General features: G+C 37.6%; 1 protein-coding gene across 3 annotated transcripts in view; it reads left to right on the forward strand.

Moving 5' to 3' along the window:
- The window catches only part of Fhos (Formin homology 2 domain containing), a 241,577-nt gene that overhangs the window by 60,273 nt on the left and 154,598 nt on the right, over positions 1-26,706 (forward strand). For all 3 annotated transcript variants that reach the window (XM_072022637.1, XM_072022646.1, XM_072022619.1), the window contains exon 2: positions 10,384-10,493. In XM_072022637.1, coding sequence (XP_071878738.1) covers positions 10,384-10,493 — 110 coding nt within the window. The remainder of the gene's footprint in view (positions 1-10,383; positions 10,494-26,706) is intronic.

Raw genomic sequence — 26,706 nt, forward strand, 5'->3', positions numbered from 1 at the left:
TTCTTTGCTCGTACTTCTCTCCTTTCTCTTCTTCCTAGCGTTCCTTCGTTTCGTCGTCTTTTATCTTCACGCGTTTCTACGTGAATTTGCTGCACGAACTTTTGGGGGTTGAGGCTGATCCTGACTAGAATTTCTTTCGGATTTTATTTCGAACAGGCAGATATTTATCACGGTTCAAGTTAGTTATTAATGCTAGATTTTGATCGTTCTTTGAATTTACACACGTCCGGATAAAATTGCAAGTTGGAAACGATACTCGGTCTTTATTCACGACCTCCATGAAGTTCTGCATTCCGAACATCCTAAAATTTCCTCGACACTTTTTTAAATCCCTTCAACCGCAGGATCGTAAAAGGAAAGTTCATTTACGGGTGATTCGGGCAGATGGTCCCATAATTCGTCGTCGAGCAGTTTTCATAGCGACGTTCGCGTGGTAAGAGGTACCTATTTCTTTGTTTACGAGTCGAAGGGACGGAATAGTTCATTGCTTCGGCAATTGTGTTTGTCGGTTCTCGTCGCAGAAATCGGGAACATCGTCCGTAATCGTCTGTAATAACAGAGAGGACGTCGTCATAGTTAATCGTGGCGATCGATTACTTCCAAGAAGGTGAAATGTAAAGAACAGTTTATCTCGGTATTGCTTATTTCGTTCAGTCCTGCTTACTCTTGTAAGGTAACAGAGCAAGGAAATAGTCGTCATGGATCTTAGTTATAGATTGAAATATTATAGTTTACCGTTGCAAATATGTAAGAAACGGTAGAAATGCAAAAATTACAAAAGTAATAGAGCCTTAACCCATTAAGAGGTAACGTTGCGTTAACGCAATATTTCATTTGTCATTTCTTCAATCAGTTGGTATTGTATCATCGAATTCTGTTTTTTAAGCGACTACGAGAAGAAATCTGGCAGTTTTGAAAATTTTAAGGATCCAGCTATTTGTAACATTATGATAAACTGTTCTTAATAAGTTAATATATCACAGTAATATATCGTTTTGGAAATATTCGCGACGTCCGAAGGTTCTAGAGCCATTGTGAATAACCGAGGTGTCCAAAAATTCCATAGGTATTTATAGTATTCAGCAACCATTGAAGCTCTACCTGGAGGAAGATCGACATACCTAAAGAACCTCTGTGACTCTGAGATTTTAGGATATCGGTATTGATGTATTATATATATTTACCAAATGTCCAGCTGGTCAAATTGTAAAGTACAAATTAAATAATAATAATTAAAAATATATATATATTATATATGGGAGACTCTAGTATCTAGCATAGTTTGGTATCATAGCAACACGTATAATTATACTCTGCTCGAGAAATTAATCGTTTTGTAGATTATGTAATTTTATGTAACAAATGTTTTTTCCTAGGTTCCTGATACTTGTCTTTCTCGTATCAATATTTTTTTTTTTTTTTATTATTATTTAATTTGTACTTTACAATTTGTCCAGCTAGACATTTGGTTAATTTTTCTAACTTAATTGCTAAATAACACGTGGATGGCTACCCCCAGCGGGATACCATCTTCGAGTTTAACTATTTTATTTCTTTAGCGAGGTCAGTAGGGTGCTTTCTTTCTACAAGAGACGTTATCAATATATCGACATTACTCTTTATTGGCTATTTCATTGTTTCTCTCTCTTTTGTATTCTGTATGCTTGATCTTTCGAGAACTTTTACTACGGTTAGTGGTTCGGCTACTTTCTCTTTTACGTTCCTGTGACAACGATACGATGTCTTCCTTTACCGTTCCTCGTGATTGAAGAGGAACGCATTCCCGTGCCCACGTGTCGCCCACGTCGCCATTGAAGCGTACTAGGCTCGAACGCTCGCAAACTGTTCTAGGAATCATTCGCTTATTGGCGATCGTTTCAAATTCAAATCAGTTGCCGTCTGTTTTCCGCGTGGTGACGATTATTAATTACCGACACGACGGCTAGGTTTCAAGCTATTTTTACGCTGCGTTACTCATTTCATCAAAGGAATGATACAGTGTGAATACATTAAGGCTATGAAGGTTTCTATGTTAAATGTAAAATACGGATGTAATATTCAGTGGCTGTGAAACGAACAGGTGTTCGTGCGCCATTTGACTTGAACGACTATTTTGTGCTTTAATCGTTTAAATACGATAACGGAGCATTATACGTTAGAAAGTTGTGCAAAGGAAATTTGTTGAAAAAAGATGATCGTTATAGGTGAAAGATCGATTCATGTTTCTATTTTGCTACGTTTTCTTACGTTTATTTATTACTTACAGCTGCTTGTTGCAAATTTTACGTGAAATTACGGATATTAAGCACGACCATGTACCACTACATTTAATTTATCAATGATCTTGTTGAATCGCTATTCAACGAGCTTCATTAAAATTTAATTGAAATTCAGCGGAAGCTCGGTGAATCGTTTCCAGTCGATGTAATCTTGCTGTAAAAGTTACTTCATCATAATCGAATCGTAATTCGATCAATTACAACTCGGACTAATTGCTGACAAAATCTGACGAAGTTATTGGCGGTAGTGCGTCGTTGAACAATGCTGGCTGGAAATCGATATTCTCGTATTTCCATGTGTAATTGCTCTACTTCGAATCAACTGTGTGTTACGTAAATCCGTTCATCGAGTTTACGTCAGAAAGGGCTTTTAATAATTAGGCCAGATCGCGACAGTGTTTGATAAACGACAGATTTCCGGCGTAACGACTCAGAACGGTATCGCGAGAGTATAATCGATCGAGGTTGATGTTACGACGATCGTTAAATGGAATAAGAGGCGTCGTTTCAGACTAAAGCTCGCAAATTGATTTTCTGCCTTTACTCCTGGCTGTTAATATGAAACATCGATTATTTAAATATAACGATAGAGAGAGTAATGACTCGCTAATTTTATACTTCGTAACACAACGTTATAGAATGTTGTAGCACGATACTATAAATGCATACTTAGAAATATTTTAATTATCTGTTTAATTAATTTCAACAATTTCAATCAAAATTTGGTACACTTTACTGGACGAAGTAAACATTCTAAATTTGAGATTATTCTTTCTAGACTGTTACGATTATTCACATATCGTATTACAGATACAACAAATATCAGTAACATTGATTAAATAGAACGATAAACTTTATTACCCGGAACATTGATACGTGTCACACGCCATAATGAAAGCAAAGTAGCGTTTTCTATTTCGCCGCAAATCTTTACCGACTTAATAGCCTTCAATAGATAAGGTTATTTTCAATATTTAAACTTAGTTATCCGATCTCTGCTATCGATTTATCTATCGACAGGGTAATTGTGTGAATGGCCTGTAACGCGTTATTCCATCGTGTGTACAGTTTCGCAGCAGATGATGGCGAACAAAAAGAAGCGAATCGTGAAAGTTTCACATAGTCAAACAGAACGGCTCGGCTATCTCGGTTAATTGTCTCGGAAAGCTTTCGTTTATCTTGTCTCAAGGGACTTCCGTCAAATCGCAGGACGTCCGTGAATTTTCATTATGTTTAGCGATATACGGTTCTGCATAAGCTCGCGTGGGTTCTCGGAAACGTTTCGTTATTTCGGTCTCGTGGGAACGAGTCATGCGACCCTGAATTTACATAATGGAATTGTAACGTTTTCGTAACGAATTTAATAGCTCTTTAATTGTGATTAACTTTGTTATAATGATTATATTCGAGTTAGTTTAATAATCTAGGCCTTGTTTTGGGATTATTCGTTAATAGTATACAAAGACCATAGAGAAAGAGAGAGAGAGAGAGAGAGAAAACGATTGATAATGATCGGTAATGAGCCACATTTTTTATGTTTCATAAAAAAAGCAATTTTAAAATTCAATATATTCTCAGATAATAGTTGTTAATCGTTTACTATAAATTTGGCATTAAGCAAGGCTATCAAAAACCTTTCTTCTGAAAAAGTAACAGGAATAAGTAAATTAATCGTATAAAACTTATTTTTTACACGTTTTACTCGAGCGAAATTTTTTTATTCCATAATCAAATACAGAAATTTTGAAACGGCTTCGTTTAACCTCTCGCAATGTCACTTTTGTGTTGTTATTGTTCCGTATATTTTGTGCACGAAAAGCGTCGATTATACGGATGAAAAGTGACATTGGGGCAGGATATTTGCCAGTTGCTCACACGAGTTTCTGCAAACAACGTGCTCCCTGAAGAATAGGAAATAGAATCGCGCGAAGCATACGTCACTCGGGGAAAATCGTAGCAACGTCCAAAATGGAGGGTCAGACCCTGGTCAGGTTGCCGCATCATCGAATCGACGCTCAACGGTTCACGCTTCCTGGAGTCGACATGCGTTACGTTAACACGTGTTGCTTGACCGCTGGGAGCTTCAAGGGTTAATTATTACGTCGCTTGTGTGGATTGTATTGTACGCGGAGGGAAAGGTAATTTTAGGGAAGAAAAGGTAAAGAAAATTGATATAAATTATGTACGAATGATTATTGCATTGTACGATCAAATCAGTGGTTCAAAAAGGTAATTAATTTACCAAATGTCCAACTGGACAAATTGTAAAGTACAAATTAAATAATAAAAAAAAAAGGTAGTTAGTTTATATTCGAGGTTTTGATGGAAATGAATTGGAATTGTATGTTCAATACACAAAATGTTGATATAGCTCTTGCGAATCTTAGAGCACAATTTTATAACACAATTTATTAAAAACTTTTCAGCGTTTAGATTTCTATAAAATTTGTGCTTCAAATGTTTTTTTGAAAATTTGCAACGTTTTCACGAATCAGAGTTCGAATTTCTATATGTCCGTCCAAAATGCAAAGATAGAGTCGTAAAAGAAATGAAAGTAAATATCTTTGAGTCATCAGGTTATTGAAGATTTCGATCTTTGTCGGATTCGTTAATTGCATTTCTAATTTGTAGTAATCTGTTTCGAATTTTAATCGCTAGAAATTCCACAGTCAAGTGATTGGTCTTTATCCCTGCGTAATTCACATTCCAACGCGGCTCTATCGCGTTAACTTGTAATGGAGATAGCGCCGGTTGTGTCATCGTGTGCTACATTACAGTATCGGAAGAAGCCTTACAACTTTCGCCATCGATATCGACATACGACTTAGTTAATATAGAACGGCGGACGTGTAAATCCTATACTATACGAGTAACCATATTCTTACATAAAACCGACGATATAATTCCACGAAGCTAAATTAAATTACGAATCAGCTGTGGATTTGAAACGAAATAAATTCGATAGAAATCCGAATTGGACATCGTTTTCTTCGACCGATTAATTTACATCTTTCGACTAATTCTTAATTAAAACTAACTGTCAAATATATAATAAGAATTTCCACGTTGCTCAAATATTTTGTTTTATTTTTTGGTAGCTTATTACATTTTTTTATGTATCTGTAAATCGTTCTACTCGATACAGAATACTATCAATTATTTTTTTATTATTATTACTTAATCTGTACTTTACAATTTGTCCAGCTGGACATTCGGTAAATTTTTCTAGCTTAATTGCTAAATAACACGCGGATGGCTACAGCCAGCGGGATACGATAAATTATCAATTATAACAGCGAATCTAAAAATCCTGAAGGAAGTTTAGTCGCGTTAGAACGATATTCTCGCGTGGCAGCTATGATTGTAGTTGATCTTTTGATAGAAAACAGACGTTCCGTGTCGCTGCGAAAGAAGCAGTCTCGAGGCTGCCTCCACTTGAAACGCGTCGACGGCGACGCATCCGTGAAAAGTTTCTTCAGTGTGGATTTGCGAGGACGTGTGGCAACATTGAACTGTCCGTAGGGAAGACATACGAGACCCGTGAGACTTTAAGTGGCTAATTAAACAACTTTCCCATGATGCGTAGATCGGATAGGAAACTATCAGAGCGTGGTAAAACTGGATTAATGTTATGATTAATTAGATTCCTGATCTCTCGAAGGATTGACGTGTACCTACGAGGGTACTGTTTTCACTTTGCCATTTGATGTCGGCAATGTATCGATCATACACCGCGCTGGATCTTCTTTGACCAGATTTTCTCGTAGAACACCGATCGAATGTTAATGCAACTGTTTATGTAACCTCGAAGTCGACGTGCTTGGTAACTCGTCTTATAAAAGCGTTTATCTCACAAAGAGATTTATCTTCTTACAAAGATTTTTTCCTATTGAAAATATTATTTTGAATCGTTATCTTGGATGGATGGGTTATCATCTATAATGTATTATTATTCTCTATTCGTATTTATAATGATTTTTCATATGGAACACGTAGAAAATTGTTGAAGGTTGTTAAAGATGAAAGATAAATTTATTAGAGATACCGAGCGTTCCTTATTTGCTTTAATACAGCGCAATGTTCACTTTCTTGAAACATGAGAGAAACAGCGACGAAAGAGAAGGACGCAGCCAACAAGTAATTTCCTTGTCGAAGCAAGATACTGTTGACCGTTTTAAACCCATTAATTTACAGACTTCCAATTAATTAAGCATTTCATAGTCGAGTAATTACGTTTAATCGGTATTAATCTCAAATTGCTAAACTAGTTTTGTAAACATTCTGAGCATATTTACTCCGCCCTCGCCTATTCCATTTTTCTTTTAACTTATTCAACAGTTTGTATAAATATATATACTTTGTTCGTATACAGAGTATAACAAATCTCTGTTTCTTTAGTTGTATTCGCGAAAATCTAAATTCGCATAGACATCCGCAATCTACTTATAATCTAATATTACGATTCATCGTCCTTTCTCTAAATCGATTACATCCGATCACTTAAATCCATCTCACGTTTCCTATCCATCGTACAACTTCCTTTTCCCATCGACTCAAATTTTTACCATCGTTTCCTTTCTCCTTCAGCCCGTTAACATTCTTACGCAAGCGACGCAAGTTCAGCAAGCAGAAACAAGCGGAGTGCCATTGTCCAAGATGACGATGCAGTCGTCGCTTCCGGTTGACCAATTTCGTTGTGGGCTTGAAGGCCAGAGATCGTACAGAACGCAGCCTCCCGTCACGTGAATTACGTAAGGCAATTCGCTTTCCACCGAATGCGGGACGCCTAGAAACCGGAGAAATGCAGCGCGTGCTCGAACGAGCCTCTGCATTATAACCGGCGCTCCGTTGCCGGCAGACTATTTTGAAGCTGTGATTTTTAGAAATATGGGTCAGCCGCGTGCTTCCTGTCCCCGCTTGGCGCACGCCGTGTACACGCACAATTTCGTTCTCTCGTTTTGTTTCAAACTCTCGCCTGTTTCGCTTCGATTTTCTCCTATTTTCGTTCCCCTCGTTCTTCCACTTAGCGAGAACGCAGGTCTGAAAATTCATCGTCAAGGCGATTCTTATTTGTTTTCCGCCTTCAAAGTTCCGTTTTTATCGTAATCGGTTTTCCTTGTATATTTTCTTTTTCTGGTCGATATCGGTGTTACGAATTTCATTGTTTATTAACCGGCATATTCGTTCTTTATAGAAAAATGTTCATGAAACTCGAAAATGTCAAGCTTAAGCCTACATGATACCAAATCTTTAAGCCTCTACATTCCAAATAAATTTAAAGTAACAAAAGCTCGTCTTAAAGTAACAATAAAAAAATCCTCGTATTATCGATTAGAAACTCAAGTTAATCAGCATCGTTCAATTATTCGTTTAAAGAAGCAAGATGAAAACGAATCGATTCACGCACAAGCGAACGCTCGTTGCCAACTTATTTTGTCATTAGTATAAAATCACTTTCTTCCTTTTACGCTAGTCATTCCGAGACATCCTGTACATTAGAGATCGAGAAGAAAATCTCATTTCAGTCTGATCAATCGTCTCTGAGCTACAGAAAAACCAAAGTGCCACTGAACGTTAATTAGTAGCGCTTAAACGATGGTTCGACGAGACATCGTTGAAAAGAACGCGTTACAGTCGCCACGGAAGCGGACAACAACTTTTCCAGCGACAACGATCACAAATACGGCGGCCTAGGTAGCTCGACTATTTTTAAAACGACATTTAGCTTTCGCCTATGGCTTCCCAACTGGCTGCACATTATTTTTCTCTCTCGTCTCCTTGTTTTCGGCTTATCCTCTATTACTTTCTCCTCTGCACCCTCCATGTTCCCCCCTTCAACCGTCCTACCTTTTTTCTTCTCTCGCTGCTACGCGTCTGTTTCTATTCTCCCGCATTTCCCGTAATATCTTTCCGTTCGTATCCTCGTGGTGTTATTTCTTCTAGGCTGGCAACATGCCGTGGAAACAGATGGATCTTAATCTTGCAAAGCGACGATGTCTCGAAGAAAGAATCTACGGCGTAGAGAAGAAAGGCTTCATTTCAGTCAGGATTATTTACCTTTCAGGATTTATCGTCTGACGATTTGGTAGTTGAAATCGAGCGACGATGCCGAGACGCGATTCGATGGAAGATTTTTCGTGGCAGTTTTCGAATGCAGCGATTGATTCGTCTATATAAAGAAAAAAAAAAAATAATAATAATAACACCAGTGTTCTTACATTTTTTGTTTATAAATGTTTATCGATGACCAATGTTCAGTTATGCACGTAATTATCGTTCTAGAATATTTTTTACGAATTGAAAGACTTGACTCGGATATATTCAATTAGACTACATGAATTTCTTTTGTCTCTGTCTCATTTTTTAATATATAACTGTACGCGTCTGTTCTCTTTTCGTATTTCTGTGCACGTTAAAATATTATATCTCCTTTGATCTACGACACAATTACAGTTAAAATTAGCATAATTACTTTAAACGTTCCAAACGCGTCACTACACGTAGAATTCCCTGTTTTCAACTTTAATTTCATCTTCGTTTATTCGATCGTTAAAAACTGAATAGACAGGCGAACAAGGAAATAGAAAATATTTCAAGCAGCAAAACTTTAATCCTACTTCATGATTTACGTAGATACTTCCACTTAATCAAACGTCCAGAACGATTTAATGAAGTGGTATCCGTGGTCATTATTATTCCCGGTATTTTTAATATAATAAAATTATATCTATAACTCACGAGTTTATGGCGTTTCTATTTTCGAGACAGCACGATGATGTAACCGGTGATTTAATACGCCGTGTGTCCAGCGAAACGGGACCACCTGATGCCAGATGAAGAGATTATCATGTTGCATAGACGGACACGGAGTGCGTGGACCAAATGATCCGCAGATAAATTTAGCAGATTAGCCGCATTAGCCCGGATTGTTGAACCGTAAGGCGCCTATTCGTTCGTTGAACTCATTCCTTGGATGCTACCAAGAAGCTGGATGATGAGAAAATTCCAGATTCTTCGCTTTAGTAACCCAATAAGGGTTAACGAGACATTGCATTCGCAATTTTCTCATTTTTCCACTCGATTTATATCGTTGAGATATCTAAATTTTCGCAAAAAATTGCCAACCTTCCAGCTGTTACGATTTCTTCGACGATAATCGTACAGTAATCGTACGCACAGAGATGGTTTTACATTAGACGGAGCGAGAAAATTAAGTTGGACGTTTTCTAAACAAAATCTTAGAATATCAGACACTTCTACGTAGCTTAATACATTTTTTTCACGATTTAAATTCGAGGCTCGCATGATTCGTGTGAATTTAAAGACCGGAATTCCATTTCTTCAGTCGTAGTCGTTAAAATACAAATCAGCATAAATATCCTCAGTCCACTGATCAAATGCAAAATTACGTTACGCTATCGTGGCCTATATCGCGCAGCAATAAAACCGTAGACGAATAGTTTTTCGTAGCGCAGTTAAATTTCTGTGGCCGCAAAGTGGCAGCAGTTTAAAATTAGGCGACGAGTACAGGAGCTGTTCCCGCCCCTGGATCGCGAAACATAAAGGCTGCCTCTTTGCTCCAGGCTACTCTTGCAACGACACGTTATTTTGGAACCGCAACTGTTCCGAGGAAATTGACCGATGCTTAACTGCTTATCATTTCCGACAACTGGGTAGTTTCTAATTTGATGCCACGTCGTAAGTTGTAATGTGGCTAACGTGACATAACGCTGACACGTTGGCTGCTTGTCACGTATTATGTCGAATTTTGATGTCCTTATTTACATACGTGCTACGGTAGATACCCAAGTAGTTGAAAAAAATCTGCTGATTATATAGATGAAATTTCGTACGAATGTTAGAATTGTATCAAATACGTGACGATGCGTGTTAGTAAATTTTTGAAGCAGTTCACTACTACTAAAGGTTATAAATATAAGTTTGGCAGTTAGTGATAAGATATATTGTACAATTGGTAGCGTGCATCGTCTCGAGCTGTGCAGTGTAGAAATTGTAAAGAATTTCGTGATTATTAACACTTTATAACGACAACGATCATCGAATTCATCGATTTAACGATTTCTTTTGTTTATTTGTCGTACAGCTTGATGATACGGCGCTCCAGCTGTATAAAGATGGCGATTATGGCGCTTATTTGGACCTCGAAGCCTCCATCAGCGAGCAACAGGAAGAATTCGAAGGTTTCCAGACCAAGTAAGTCTTCTCGTCATTTGACATCCTTAATAACAAGCATCGTGCTTCTATTACTTTAATTACCTATCCCACCCCTTACAATTGTTCTATAGAATCAGTTAGATAGGGATTTTAATGCAAATTACGATTAAAATTAACACGAATAAGATAGAACATTATTTTAATTTTATAAGTATACGAAGATTATCACCTCATATCGTATCATATTCCAAAACAATATAGTAAATGCTGGGACGTAACGCGTTTTATGATTAATCATGAGTAATTAAAGGAACTCTGTCGGAGACAAATATTTTGTCGAGCTTGCAAGATGCATGGAGAACTTGCAGCCCCATCTCTGGTACCTTTGATCCCATGGGATTCGATGTGCTTTACCTACCTCGCGTTGGGACAACTGAATTATACAGCAACTGTTTCTAAGATATATGAACAAACTTTGCAGGCATGTTTTTAGTAAGCGTAAGGACGAAAAGATATCGCGTAAATGTAGTAGAGTTAAGGTCTTTTAACGGTGCATATTGAGCTGAATAAACTTTCCCTCCGATATAAACCGAGGAATGCGTATTTAAGGGATCTATTTAAATTGCAAAGTTCCATTGTCTGAAATGATTTGGAATACAATACTCGTAGTTATGTATCGTTCGAAATAACCAATCTTTCCACTTTCTACATAAGGGACAATCCAAATATTTGAAGAACCTTTTTATCGGAATAATATAGCTTTTCTTTATTCGATACTTAAATCAAGTACGTTAATTAAATTTTTATATTGGAGCATCGTTAATTTGAAACGAAAGATGGGCGTACGAGTTGACGAGAAAGGATTTGCAAGACAATGCAATAAGAAAAAGCTCGTTGTCAGGAGGTGTATTATATCAAATTAAATCAACAGCACTAAAGCAGTATGACGAATCGTGTAGATAGGGAACCGTGAGAGATTGATGACACTGATCTCGAGCTAGGCTATTGACGTGCTACTGTGAATTGGAAAGAACGCCATTGTGGAAAAAGCGGGTTTCATCGCCGGCTATTTTGACTTGTTTAACGTCGACACATATTTCATTCAGTCGAACTTAATACGTTCTTTACTCTTGTTTGAGACATTTCTTCGCCTTTCTCCTTTTCTTTCTTTCTTATGTCAATCATTAACAGTAACGCGATTGCCGGCAAGAAACCTAGATTTCAAGTTAAGTTCATAATTACTTGAGAAAAAATAAATCTGATACAACAACTTGCCAGCGTAATTAATTTGGACTAATTGTTTGCCAAAAGAGACGTTTAACAGCTTGAAGAAAGTAATTTCGTTTCGATTCCATCGATGATCGATATATATTATTAGATCGCGAACGATTTTACATTTACGGGAAATTTAAACACATAATATACAAATACGTTGATTAATATACAAACACAAGTTAACTATGTTCATAAAAATATGAAACTACATCAACATAATCTACAAACTGCGGTATATTGTAATCACAAAATTGATTAAAATTCAATTCAAATAATTCAGATGTAGCGGAGGTAGAAGAAAGATCAACATAATTTCAATTAAATCACTCTATAAAGGAGGATGAAGTTTACTATTCAGACATCTCAAGCCTGTATCTTCCTATTTAACCATGTACAATCAAACTAGTCACGCTCTCCATTTCTTACCAACTCTCTCGTAAAATTAAAACGATAATCTGCTTGGTATTTTCAATTTCCTATATTAATTATCTATCTCACTGTATATTTCACAATCAGCCGTCATCCGTTGCTTCGATAGTTGACGACGAAGCGTAATTAGGTCGCAGTATGATATTATCCATCTTCGCGTTTCTCCTTTTCGCAGAGAATTAATTCAGAACTTTTTGTTCCTACATCCAGTAGCGGAATACATACCTTTTCTTCTTCTTCTTTTTCTTTTTTTTTTTTATCTTTTCTAAGCGAGATTTCGACGCAGACACACACGGAGGTCGGAAATTGCGCGTAGAAGCGAGTCAGGGAAAACCAGGGAAAACGTAGATAAACATCTAAGATTAATTAAGACCGGCTCGAGAGAAATTAGTCTGTTGGTGTTAATTTCCCATTCTGCCGATACGCGATCTCAGGGACCTTGACTTCACCGACGCTTTAAACACGCTTTCAATAATCGACACAGCTGCCGAATGACGTTCTTAGTTAATTAAGAGCACTTCGAAACACGGGAAACGCGGAATCTCGTTGCTTTCACTCGGCGTTCGAGTTTCTCGGAGCAGATATGACTTGCTGTAATGTTCGTCAAGCAAACGTTCCGTTCGAAGTTGATTTCAGGATTGGTTACTAGGCTGAAAAAGGTTTACATCGTAGAATCGCTGTGTGCTGATGAAAATGTTCTGTGCCGTGTTAATGACGGGTGTGAAATAGTAGGATGTAGTAACGAGGATTTAAATTGAGCTCTTTGTGTTCTTTGTTCCCCCGAAGTTGTTAAGCGTAATTATTTAGACTATTTTCCTTTTTTAATTACGAAGAGCACTGTAATAAGGGGACCCCTGGGTTAGAAGAAGGCAGATGAGAATTGTAGATTTTTCATACGATTGTGAACCCTAGTGTAGACGAGAACTATAGATTTTCTAAGATAATCTTAAAGCAATTAGTTTTCACTTAGATACAGTCTTTTCTGATTTTCTGTTTTATACGGTATTTCAATGTCGTTGACGAAACAAGAAAAAATGCAGAAAGCTTGTAGTTAGAAACGAATATAATGTTAGATCGAACGTATGTGACTTGTCGCGTTACGATGTTTAACATTCAAAGTATCATACTGTGGTATTGATTGTACGAACAAAATCATCGCAATTTGACTTATTCGTTATTCGTGCGATTAAAATGCATTTTGCAAAAAATAAGTAAACGTCCAGATACTTTTAACCAATGACGTGTCTCCGAGTACTACGCGCGAAGTCCACATCGATTTAAAATCTAACGTCGATCCGAACGTTTCAAACTAATTAAACTTCGTTAAAGCCAGCTTGTCAGGACGAACATTCTCTCTTGATGTTCTTGGGTATCCATGTGAAATGGAAAACTCTTCACCTCCGCGATAAGAAGTCGGTTCGTTCAGCGAAAGCATGCCGCTTTAAAGTCCGTATCGGATTCGCGTTAACACCGATATCGAGAGGATCGATACGCGCACAGCAAAATTTCGCGATCGGCAAGGCATCGTATTTTCGATTATTCTCGTTGCATAGTCCGCGGATCGACGACATTTTCAACGGTTTTCTGGCGAAACCTACGCGTTCGTTCGTTCCTATGCCACAATGGCTGCTGAAAGACGCGCCAGAGAGATCTATCGTGTTCATTGTGTGCAACACGCTCTATACTCGCGAGGGATTGACTTCCTCCTTGCGGCGAATCGATATGAATTACTCATTGGATGAAAATTACATCCTACGAGGCCGTGTTCTCGCAGAGAACTTGCGCAACCGTGAATCCTCTTCGACTTACCTCACGATTTTCGTGATTGTACCATCTGAATTTCGCATTTTGCCGATGTAATAAATTTATAAAGCGATTTGTTTGGTAGTGTTTGTAATATAGAGTTACACCGATATCTAATTTTGCGAAGGTTGTCTTGCGATCGGAATGTAGGCTTCAGGCTCTACCCTTCAAACAACCGCTTGTCCCTAAAATGTTTTCTATGGATGATCCGGAATTTAGGGTGCTTTCGGGTTGACATGGGTTCATCGTCTCCTTAATAAGTCTTTCGCAACATCACGTTACTTCGTTATCGCGTAACTTGAGATTGAAACTTTTATCTACTCCCCATTCGCGCAATTACATCTATCGGCTGAATTTCTTAAAACGTGTTGTATCCTCTGTTTGTTGATATTCGACAGCAGCATCGTCGGCTGACACTTTGCGGAACACAGGCCAAACGTTTGATACGCAAACAGAATCGTATTTATAGGAAGGACGGTCGCAGATGCGACGAAATTGACAAAATCCGCGCGCAAGAATCTGGCAAATATTATCGGAATAAACAGTATTCGAGAAACAAATTTGCAACGCGTGATAGGAAAGGGGTGAAACTTAGAGGGTCGATGGCAGACGATTGACGAAAGACCGACGGAAAGAAAGGTAGGAAGGCGAGCTGAGGTTAAGTAAATGTTTGGTCAGTGGTACTCGTTCCAATATTTGAAAGGCCGGAATTTTCACGAACCGCAAAACGACGTCATACGTTTGCCTCCTCGCCACACCTCGCCCCCTTTTTCCCATTCTCTTCCGATACAACGGCACCGAACCGGTCCGATCCTTTTTTTCTCTTTCTCGTCGATGCCTATGCCCATGCCCACGTACACCAGTCGAACCCGGCAACGACACGGTCCATGGCTTGCCCTCGGTCAAATGGAAACGCGTTCCACGGTTTTTCCGGCCGCGACGCCCCGATATTGGCTCCGTGGTTGGAGATTTGTCGACCGGCTGTGATACCGCGTACACCATGCTAGACCGCGCTCGATAACCAACCCTACGACTGATCATCCGCATTTTATTCCGTGTTCAGCCGACCTCGAGAATAACTAGTAGTCAGAGATAGAATCTGAAACTTGTGGATCACCTGAAATCTCTGTACGCTTCCGTTCTTAAGTATTACGATACTTTCTGGCTCGATACGCAACGCGATAAATAAACCGCGGATGATAATATAAAAGGAAATACATAAAATATCGAAAGTAAAGCACAAGTTAAGAACATTTAGTAGATGAAACGAATCTTTATTTAAGTTTGGTTCTTTCTTTTTTGTATCGTATCGATAAACGTGCGAAGAATCGTTGATTCTTGGTGATCGAATCTGAAATATTTTCAATCGCTTCGAGTCCGTATTGTACAATATGTGAGGAAAAATTCGAAACACTTGGAACACGATTCGAAGCTTATAACTGTTTGGAATTTGACGATCTGATGCGACGATCCGTTGTACGTCCGATTTTCACGTGTCTTCCAACGAAATGGCAAACTCGTGAAAAGATCGTGCAGGAATGCGGGTTTTCTGGGTGGGGTCTCGTGATTTGTATTGTGTTTAGCGAAGAATGGGGTGGGTTTGGCAAAGGAATGTGGTGGAGTTTCGATGGAGCTTTCGATAGCAATGTTTAAATTGTGGTTTGTTGGAGCTAGGAGCGCAGATTTTATTGCGGTTTTATCTGTGAGATATTTTCCAAACCTTTTATCGTTTTGTTTCATTTTCGTGGTTATTTTATTGCGTTTTGTTCATAGCGGTTTTATCGTAAGAATCTTCGTTGTGGAAAGTGGCAGAGTTTGCCAGATGGATGACTTCCATTAATGTTGCTTTTGTGTTACGTTATTACTTTATTTTGTCTACGTTTGAAACAAGTTTCATATTCCAAGATAAACAATTGCTTTGAAACATCAATGAAATTTAGAGGATATAAGACACAGCTTTTATTACACAACCATTCGTTTTTAAATGTAGTAAATCGTTCTGTGTATATTATTTATTAAGTTTATACGCAGAAAACCGTTATAAATCTTGGCAGGTGTCATATTTTTGATGCAAAGTAGTGCTAAGAAACATCACAGTTTTAGTACTAACATACAACATATTACTGTGTCATTTGGCACGGAGTAGACAGAGTTTATTGCACGTAAAATTAGCAAATAATTTATATGAAGACAATACAGTTTCTATTGAAGTAGTCTATACGTTGTCAATACATTTCGACTGTTATCACAAGATATTCACCTGGCCTCCCTTAACATTCGTTGATCAAATCAAAGTATCAGGTTGTCTGGAAAGTGTCCTTCTTTTACAGACACGTCTTTTACAACGACGCATCTTTATACAAACATGCAACCTAATCTGTCGAACGCTGTGATCTTTATTTTGATAGAACGTAATCATGGATCATACGTAATTCGATAAAATGATATAAAACGGAAAATGTTGTGCGTCCATTATTTCCTTATAAAACGAAAGAAACTTTTCGGACGACCTAATACAATACAGTTGCATGTCATTCTCTGTATAGATTCTAAATATTTCGAATCGAAGGTTTAATTTTACACGATGACGCTTACGTACTGATCGCGATTCGTCAACGTTGCGTCAGTAATCAAACTCGTCTTATAACGAGATAAACCCATCAACGGAATTACGAAATTTGTTTATTCAAAGTTTCAACTTGTTAAGGTTATGCGATGGATGTGGAATTAAAGAAACGTGTGGGTAAATTGTAAGGTATTGTAAGTATATAATTTCTTGTGAATGTAAAGTACAAAGTGTGGAATATATGTAAGCTGGCCCAGATCCGCACGCTAGCAATGTTACCCTGAGACTAAAAGAACGCTAAAGCCAACGTCGCACGTGTGCCGCTTATGGTCTGACGCATTCTTTTGTCTATGCGCTATTGATGACCTCGGCGCTTGAGAAAGCTGAAGACCAGATGTAGAGTTTTTCTAGAAGTGTCGATCACTTCAACACAACTAAATCGTTATCTCAACCACAGGAAGATCTTGGACTTCTCTCGTCAGTAGCGATCGTGTAACACAAAATTGCAGGGTCGTGCCCACACACCGCGTCACCCAGTTCCCATGAATCGTTCGTTGCAACACGATTAGCCACCCACGCTGATCCATTCTCTCCTCTGATTTTCCCCGTGAGGCTTTCAGTGAAAATTACGAAAATCGAGAGTCAGTAACGTAGAAAATCCGTGATCTATTCGACGAAGAGGAGAAGATGGCGTGTCTCGCGTAGGTAACCGATCATTTGTCTTCTCGTCGTAACATTTCGCACCGGACCGCCTACGTTTCAACTCTGCTCGCGATATTCGTCTACTCTCTGACCACCGTGTTTCACGAAAATTAATTCCGCTGAGCGTTGGCTGGTGTTCCGCGCGTATAAAGAGCCGTAACAAATTGCCGGTCATTCACCGTGGCCGAATCTGAAGTTTCTCTGACTCCAGGCTCCCAAGCTGGTGCCGGAAGTTGGACGTTTAGGCAGAAACAACAGTGGACACAGTCCGCGCTTTGACAATTTCGAGTTTTTGGGGTTAATGTGGATGACGAAACGAGTTGGGATTAAAAACTTGGGACGTGAATCTTTTTATCGTGCGTGAGTCAGAATTCGTGCAGGTGACGAGCGATGGAGAACTGAGAATAGTTTTATGTTAACTCTTTGGGAATTGAATTTTGGCGAGGCGTTGAATCGCTAATGACGGTTCGTTGGATTAGGTTTCGTATTTTTATAATTTTTCAATAAACTCGAAGAGCTTTCAACGCGTATACTCTCGACTCTAATATCACGTGTATCAGTTTGTCGTTGATTTTTCAAGCTTTCAAGCAACTATTATTAAGGTTTACTTTCAATTCGTAATAATAAACAGCGATTATAAAACACGCGTGTCTATGCGGGGCACACGAAGGCGTAGGTTTGGAACGCCAAAGAGGCGCAACCTAACGTTAGTAGTGGAAGGTCCCGGGAGCCCATCACGAGTTCCAAACAGTTTTCTCCCGTGTCACGTCTGTGCACAGCGCCTGGGAATAGGTTGCCGCGAATTTCTGGAACACGCAAGCAACTGAAAATTATGGCGATCAATCTCGCGTGTATTAAGAAGACGCGGAGGGCGACTAGATCCGACGTAGAAAGCGGAAAACTCGGGTCACGATGGGTTAATTAATTACATTTGTCTCGTCGTGCAATCTAGACACGGCGAATTTCAGCCTCTGCCTTCTGTCGTCTAAGATCGTTAACTCATTAACAGATTAACGAACATCGTTGAAGTTCCGAGGCAAGAAATTCACAAGTTAGGCTACTGGAATAGGGCAAGAAGACGGTCTGATCGTGTTACCACTTTGAGCAAGACTAATGCTCGTTGACGGTGAAAACGCGCTTTGTTCTATTCGGAACGCACAAAAGAACGAACAGTGTCTTCGTCGGTAAAGCTTGTAGCAAAGATGTGTTCGTAAGGAAAGGCTATTTCCGAGGTGGAACCTTAAAACTTAAGAGAGTAATAAACAGCACGCTCTTTAGGATGTTGGTTTTGTTTGTTCTGTACTCAGACTGTAACCAATCCATTTTTGAAACCATTTCATGCCCAACAGTTTCTCCTTCGAGATTTCTTACCATTAAAAATCATAGCAATTGTAATCAACGATACGTCGCATTTAACGAATGAATAAAATTTATCAGCGAACCACTCCCACTGGTAGAATGAATAGTCTTAACGTTCACGAACAAAGAAAGAAAAAATTGTTCAAAATACAAAAGAGCCAGAAGCTGGAGAAATCCTCAGCTCCTCCATTCGTTGGACCAAACTCAGTCTCCGCGGTCCCTTCGTTAATAAAGCTCGTGTCATTGTCCTATCTCTTTCTGTCACGTGTTGCGTAATCCGTTTGAATGCACGTAGGTACACTGGCCACGTATAATTATAATGGAAGCTATATATCCGCGGGTTGTGGAAGGGTCGAGAGGGAGAGCAGGGTAGGAGAAGAGCGCGGATAGTGGGTACTCTCCCAGGGGTTCAATAACCAAGCACAATAAGTCGCTAAACGTTCGGCGTAGACGGTACGATGAGTAATCAGCTTCCTACGTATCGGCCCCGGGGATCGTTAAGGTGTGTACAGTGTACACACGTCCTCGAACCGAGATACCTTATATATTATCGGCAAGGGACACGAAGAAAGGAGAAAGGTACATCGGGCGGGAACGATTGTGCGCATCTAAGGATTGTTGTTGCGTTTCGCGTGGTCGAGGTATTCATAGGCGGATGTAGTTACTTGGAAATGGAATTTTTGGCAGCTAGAGGATAGGAGAATTATTATGAGTATTATTTATGTCGGTTTCGAGAAGTCGAGAATTTGTCCGAAGAACGTTATTGACTCTTTACGACAGCTTTGCCACTTTAAAGCTACTTTTGGTAGGAAGTTTACTTTATGATAAGCTTACTTTAAGTTTACTTTCGGATAATGAAGTTGTAAATTGAAACATCAAACGGGGTAGCATCTATCGATCTAGCCATAACTAGAGTAAGCATTAGTTTGAAGGGGTCGTAAAACAGAAGCATATTAAATTTCAGATTGCAAACGACATTCACGAATCGATATTTAAAACTTAATATTCTTTTCCTGTTCTTCTTTAACGTGGTTCTTAACAGTTGGACATCGAATAAGATCCAGGGTATGGAAATCCCGTGTTAATATCGAATATATTGGAAAAATGACATCTCGTATGTATCCACTTGATATGTATTATTCGTCGACTTGGTGCCAACAGATGTTCACATCTTCGAGTCTGCACAACATTCTCGAACGAGAAAAGGACTTTGAAATACGAGTAGAATACATTCTGCACATTCGAAATATTTTTCATCACGAATCCAAGATCCTCACAAGGTGGAATTGATAAGTTGCCAAGGAAATGGCAAAATGTCATAGAAAATAATGGCGTACGTTTCCTAGGTTGTGATATTTCATAGACGTAAAGGATATACAGGGTATATGTATACTTATGCAAATTTAAGTATATAGCAGTGAAGTCGAAAATTATTTATGATCTCACTTTACGGGTATACCGTGTATTATGTGCAAGGATTTGTAATAAAAAAAAGATTATTTTACGATATTTTGCGTATCCTAAAGTAACGGAAAGAATTGCTAATTTACGCTATTTAGTCTGTGCTGGAAATAATGTTTTAAATGTACGACGAAAGAAGACGCTGGGAAAAAACGGGTTTTGTATGTTCACGGATTACACGCTGATTTCATAGGATTCAAAGAAACGTATATTATATAACATACTTGTTTGCGGTTAAAGAAAGACGAGTTTAATCTTTTTGTAACACGATGACTTCATCATTTGAGATCACGAAGCAAAGTAAAATGTCACGGTTGAAATTAGCACATCAAAAGAATCAAAACAACCTTTTTCCCTAAGCAAAAATCGTTCAAAACAATAATTTGGATATGTTACTCGAAAAATTACAAACTGTTTTACTCCAAGCCTACAGTATCATCCTAAAGAGGAAGTAAAACGCTGTTATTCCGGCAAAAAATAAAAATAAGTCTTGGAATATTTTGTATTTATGTCATTCTGGATGGTAAAACTGCAAGTGCGTGTTCTCTATTAAGAAATCTTCATTTCTTGCGTACATCGTTTGCCATTTGAACTGCTCATTTTGCTTCGGACCTAACGGAAATGTTTCGAATTATTCCCCAAGCAAATTACCATCGTGATTTTCTCGGTTTTTATCCTTTTCGGCGGAGGGAAAGAATTCACGGACAAGTCGCGGTTGTTATGGAAATTTTTAAATGGCGCGACCACGAGGATATTATTATTTGCGCCGGTACCTAACGAACCGTCTCGAAAAACCTCTAGCTCCGAACAAGGGGCTCGTTTCATCATTTGCATCGGCATTTTTGTCGCATGTTGGCCGAGGAAGCAGTTTTGCATGATAACGGCCGTCCCTTTGGTAGGACACGGTTACCATGATAATCTATAGGAATCGCGTTGTAAAGTAACGTCGATAAATCGGCTCATTACCGCGTATCGTCGTTGTAGAACGTAAACTCGAGCCGCGTTGTCACGCTAATGTTATTAGCGAGTGTTAACCGAAGGACGTTCCCAACGATTCACGGTTATAATGAATGAATGGCCACGAATTTACGCGCTTCCTCCATTAGCCGCTTTGAATCCCTGGGTCGTGGTCGTGTCACTCTAGTTGTAAAATCTCTAACAAGAGAAACACGCGAGACGTGTTAGGTGTTGATTCGAGTAAGCCTTTTGTGAGAAACGGTAAATGGATTTTATACTGACTTAAGGTTGGCGAGTTGCATAACATCGCGGACAGGTATGGACTACTTTGAAAAAAATGCATTGGTGATTTAAAATTGATTTTTAATTTGAATAAAATGCAGAATTTTTCTACAAAATGTTAGTCTTATTATAGTATCATTTAGTACACTTTATTATGTTATACTATATACACATTATATTATTATACATTATATTATATTATAGTATTATATAGTACACTAATTTTTATGCGACTTTGTATGTACTTTGTGAACGTAATCATGAAATTTAATATATATATACAAAAGACCATTTCACCCACTAAATATTACGATTAGCACTTTACTTTGAATATTTGACGTGCACTAGCTACAGAAGGTTATTTCTCAATGAAGCGTTTTTTAAATCACGTTCTACATTTTATTTTCTATAATAACAAACTTTAGCACGTAGTAGTTATATGAAAGTACGAATAAATGATAGGAAATTTACTATATTTAGATTTAATTAATTAGTACGTGAATGTTATAACATATACAATGCTTATCTTATTCACGAAGCAGTTTTTATCGTACAATATATTACAATTGTTAAATCGGCGCAAGACATACGAATGCGAGTTCGAATACCTGTTACGAATTTTAAACAATATCGTAAAATCATACGCGTAATATACTTTTTGTTCCACCGATGGCAACATCTCGCTTTCTCTTCTAACAAGCAATGCACGTAATATTTTCTCGTCAACTCGCTCGATATTTATTTCATCCAACATCGAATCTGTATTCGAGAGGAACGATTTCACGCTGTTGCGTTTACCTAATCGCGTTCCTTCTAACATTCTCCTATTCTGTATCATCCGGTGAGAAAAAGGCAAGCAAAAGAAAAACGCGGTCCATAGAAATACATACTTTTAAAGGCGTAACGATTTGCAAATTGTATTCGTACACGTTTATAGAGAACGTGGCTCATTACGATAAACACTATGATCGAGCCAGGCAAAAATTCTGATTTCCGCCTTTCGTGAATACTCTACTTTCTTCGACGGTCACTCGGCATATAACGCGCCATTGGAAAGGGAACATTCGACTATTGTTCGAACTATGGTTCATTAGTCGGATGGTTTACAGTGATGTACTTATAGCGTGTTTCGCGGAAGTGGAACGAACCTAAGTGGACGATGGCGAACCATTTTAACGATCGGATCGAATCCTACGATAAGACGACCGATGGACGAACTATGAATTGGTTAGTTAGTCGTTTTGTACGGTTTACGTCAAAGAGGTATAACTGGTTACGAATCTACAATTCTTGGACAGCTTGGGATCGATAACAAGAACGTTTATATTGCAAAAAAATGTTCAGTTTTTGAACTATAAATTGGTTAGTTAGTCGTTTTGTACGGTTTACGTCAAAGAGGTATAACTGGTTACGAATCTACAATTCTTGGACAGCTTGGTATCGATAACAAAAACGTTTATATTGCAAAAAAATGTTCATTTTTTGAAGTAGAAGGTGTAGCCGGAATAATGGAATAATTAGATATAGATGGACTTTATACTCGATTTTACTGATCGAGAAATTTTTGGTACGGAATATTTTGGAAATTATTATGGAAATTATTATTGAAATATTAAATCACAAAATAAAAGATTCAGAAACGTTTGAATTAACGCTATATGTACATACGACTGGTCGAGAAAAATTACGGTCCTCGAGCGTTGACTGAGCCGATTATTTCTCAGTTTATATACGATCAGGTTCGCGCCTGTTCTTTCGCTTCTGTTCGTTTCTTTGTCCAGCGATTGGGGAAACGGGGTTTTACAAATTGAGTCCATAAGCGATGGCAAACGGTCTGGAAACGTGAGTAACGATCGGATAGGTGCGACAAGAACCAGGTAATAGAAACGTCGACAGTCAAATGCCACTATAGTAATTGTCTTCATTGGAAGAAAAATGTTTCGAGTGTTTGAAGCTTAATTACTCGTCGTATTGTGTGCGTATTTACGGGCAATAAATATGGTTTCTAAATACATTCGTTACTTCCCACTGCGAATGCTGTTAAAAATTTCATTAATTTTAAACTCAGCTTAAAAGTGAACAAAAACCTATATATAAACCTACGTATAAGCCATATACGATACATCTTTAATTTGTATTGTTATATACGATAATTTTTACGTACGATGAACATTTTTTCATCGTATATATGATTAAAGTTTTCACGAAATGATTTGATCTTCAGAATTTAAATTAATCTGAAATTTTCGATAATATTCGGTAATCTGAAAAATTCGAAATTCGAGTGTGTGAGTAACTAAAACTTAGTTTACGATACTTTATTCCGAAATGAACTTTCATCAAATCTCTGAAATACCTTCGATGTCTCGATTCGTTCGAATACTTCGCGACTAATTCAAAATCGATTCGATTACCGTCTTTGTGAGATATCAAATTCTGAATGGCAACTTGAAGCGCACCGATACACAATAGAGTTAAACGAATTCAGGTAAATAGACTGGTCGGAAGGAGATCAGAGTACATGAGAACAGATCGATCTCTCGAGGATCGTTCGGACAAATAACTACCCAAACTATCAGAACTGTCTGTCTAACTGAAGGTTTCATCACTTCTCTGTACAGAATCCGATTATTGGATTTGAGTCGTGGCATAATCGTGTTACAGACGCCAATCAAGCGATATCTACGATTGATGTCGACCCCACCACGCTTACGGAAAGCGACTGTATTTTATTTGACAAGCGAAAGAAATTTCTTTTACACATTTATCATAGTTAAGTAAGCTAATATTCATCCTGAATGAAACACTTTGTGTTATTTAACTCTGATGTGGTCTTTAAATTCTTATATGTAATTAATCACCTTCTTATTTCATAAGTTAAGACAGGAAGTCATGCGTATCGCGATAACGGTCATTTCGTATTTTCCTCAAATTTAAGAAATTCTTTAATAATCGTTTAAGAAAGCACAGAGAGAAAATCAAACGTTTATAACCCATAAACAAATTATTTATAAATACTTACACTAATTATAAATGGATTAAGTTGAATTGAAAATTATGTTACGTACATTAAGATTGTTGGCATTGAATCTCGATCGATAAAATGAACGAGTGAATTTTTCTATCGTTGTCCAGCAATTCGATCAATAAATTAAAAAGAAAAATGCGTAATTGGTTGTAAACTAGGCGATGTAATTAGTCTCTACGTTATGTTAGATCAATGTTTATAAAAATTATTCGTGAATAATATTAAACGCTATAAAATTGAGACTTGAGAACGCACAAGGATTAGTGTATAATAAAAATGAATTTATTGCTAATTTTCATAAGAGCAGCTGCGATACAACGTTGTTTAAAATCAAAATATGTTAAAGTGGAACTTGTAGTAATCGTATATTCGTGTTTTAAAATTGATATTGCAGGTATACGTTTTGCACGCAAGGATGTAGCTCTAAGTTATCCGGAAATGTATATTATTATGGTTTTCCGATATTCTTGGTGCTGTATTATTTCGATATACATAGTCATACGTTGTTTCGAACCAAGCAGTACTTTGTTATTTTAAAACATGTAGTGCTATGTTATTAGAAAATGCATTATACTACATCGTAGTGAAATATATACGAATAATATTATATTGTACAGACATACGTGATCGAAAGATTTCCATATAAACATGTGTTAGATAAAAGCCTCTAAGGTTAAAAAATTAACTCGACGTTTTTATTAATTGAATGTTTGTAGAAACTTAACAGAAACTTTGAATAAAGATTCTATCGGGCGTTATATAATGCAAGATACACGTTAGTCACTGTGAATAATTATATCATATTATTGGTTTATCAAAGTCTATTAAAGTTGTGCTTACTACGATGCATTAATAGTGATCAGCAAAAACTTTCATTAGGCGAACAGGTTGACTTATCGTAGAAGCAAAGTGCGTAATAAAGAAGATCAAAGTATGAAGAAATAATCGTTATAAATCATCGGCGTAAATAATCATTATCGTTGTTTTTCCTTTGTAACTAAAGATTCTCGTACGTTTTTCCCTTTATATTTCATTTTTCCAGTATCTATCTTTCTGATTAAATATTTTAATATTCTTGTTGGCTTTGCTTTAATCGAGAAGAAAGTAGCAACGATATTCACAAAACATCAATTATACAATGTAATTAGCGTAATTAGCTTTTCTTTACATTTCGATTAGGTTACATAGCAAGCATGGCACCGAAAATGTCAGGATGCGACGTCTATTCTTTCATATCGATTTGATTCTTCATTATCCAGCAAAGTAATGAACACCAATTAATGGCCACACAGCAAGAGCATAATAAACCAATTTTTATCGATTTCCTAATTTGCATGCTGGTCGACGGCCAGAAGGGCGTATTTTAATATACTTACAAGCTAAACAGCTTGAAATTGCTCGTCCATTGTACTTCTTTTTTAAATTGGTCGACTTTGCGGCATTAATTGAATCCGGCAAGACTTCGCCGTAATAAGGGTGAAAGTCGATCACGATAAAAATGGATCGTTACCCTAAAAATTCCTCGAGTTTCCGCGGGCTTACGGGCACGTGCATTCCCATGTAAAATGCTCTGACTTTAATTTCGCTGCTGGGAATTCTTTAGCCGGATTACTTGTCCCCGGATATCCTCCGAGATTCGCGGTTTTCTGTCGGTGAACGCGTTCCCAGAAGAGGCATGCATCGTCGATTAAATTAATGAGTTTTGCCGCCCGCGGCACCCGCGGAACGATGACTCACATATACCTGCTTCAAGAATAGATTTTACGTCGCTCGCCAGACGACGTGTGACGAAACGAAACGAACGACAAATTCGAAAAGTAAATTCGATCCTGGTCTTGGATTCGTAATTTGCCAGTTGATTAGCACCGATGAACGTCAGGAAATAGACACGTGTGATTTTTTACTTGTCTTTTTATCAGTTAGTCCGAACGTATGAATGTTTAGCACACGAATATTATATAGGATTATTTGCATAAATATACCTATCTTGAAAAGTGGAAACACATAACAGTATGCTGTTAACAATAAATGTTTGATCCGTGATTAGTATTCTGTTGTTAGTACAAATATTTCTGTAGTCAGTGTATTTGTATGTTTAATTAATGTTGCTTTTATAATTTTGTAAATACATTTGTTGTAATACAATGTTTTAAATATAAGGTTTTTAGATTTATACATATATATATATATATGTATATCAGAAGCTATTTGTGTATTACTATTAATTCTTTCATTCATAAATCACTCAATGATCAGAGATATTTGTCGATAACTTTTTTACCTATCGCAGGACAAATAATCTAAAATTCATCGAAAAATTGTAACATTTAGAAAATGTTTATTTGTGTGTAAACAAATGTTGCTTATTTATGAAAAATTTAATTATATGT

Source organism: Bombus fervidus, chromosome 1 (genome assembly GCF_041682495.2).
Source record: "Bombus fervidus isolate BK054 chromosome 1, iyBomFerv1, whole genome shotgun sequence".
NCBI lineage: Eukaryota > Metazoa > Arthropoda > Insecta > Hymenoptera > Apidae > Bombus > Bombus fervidus.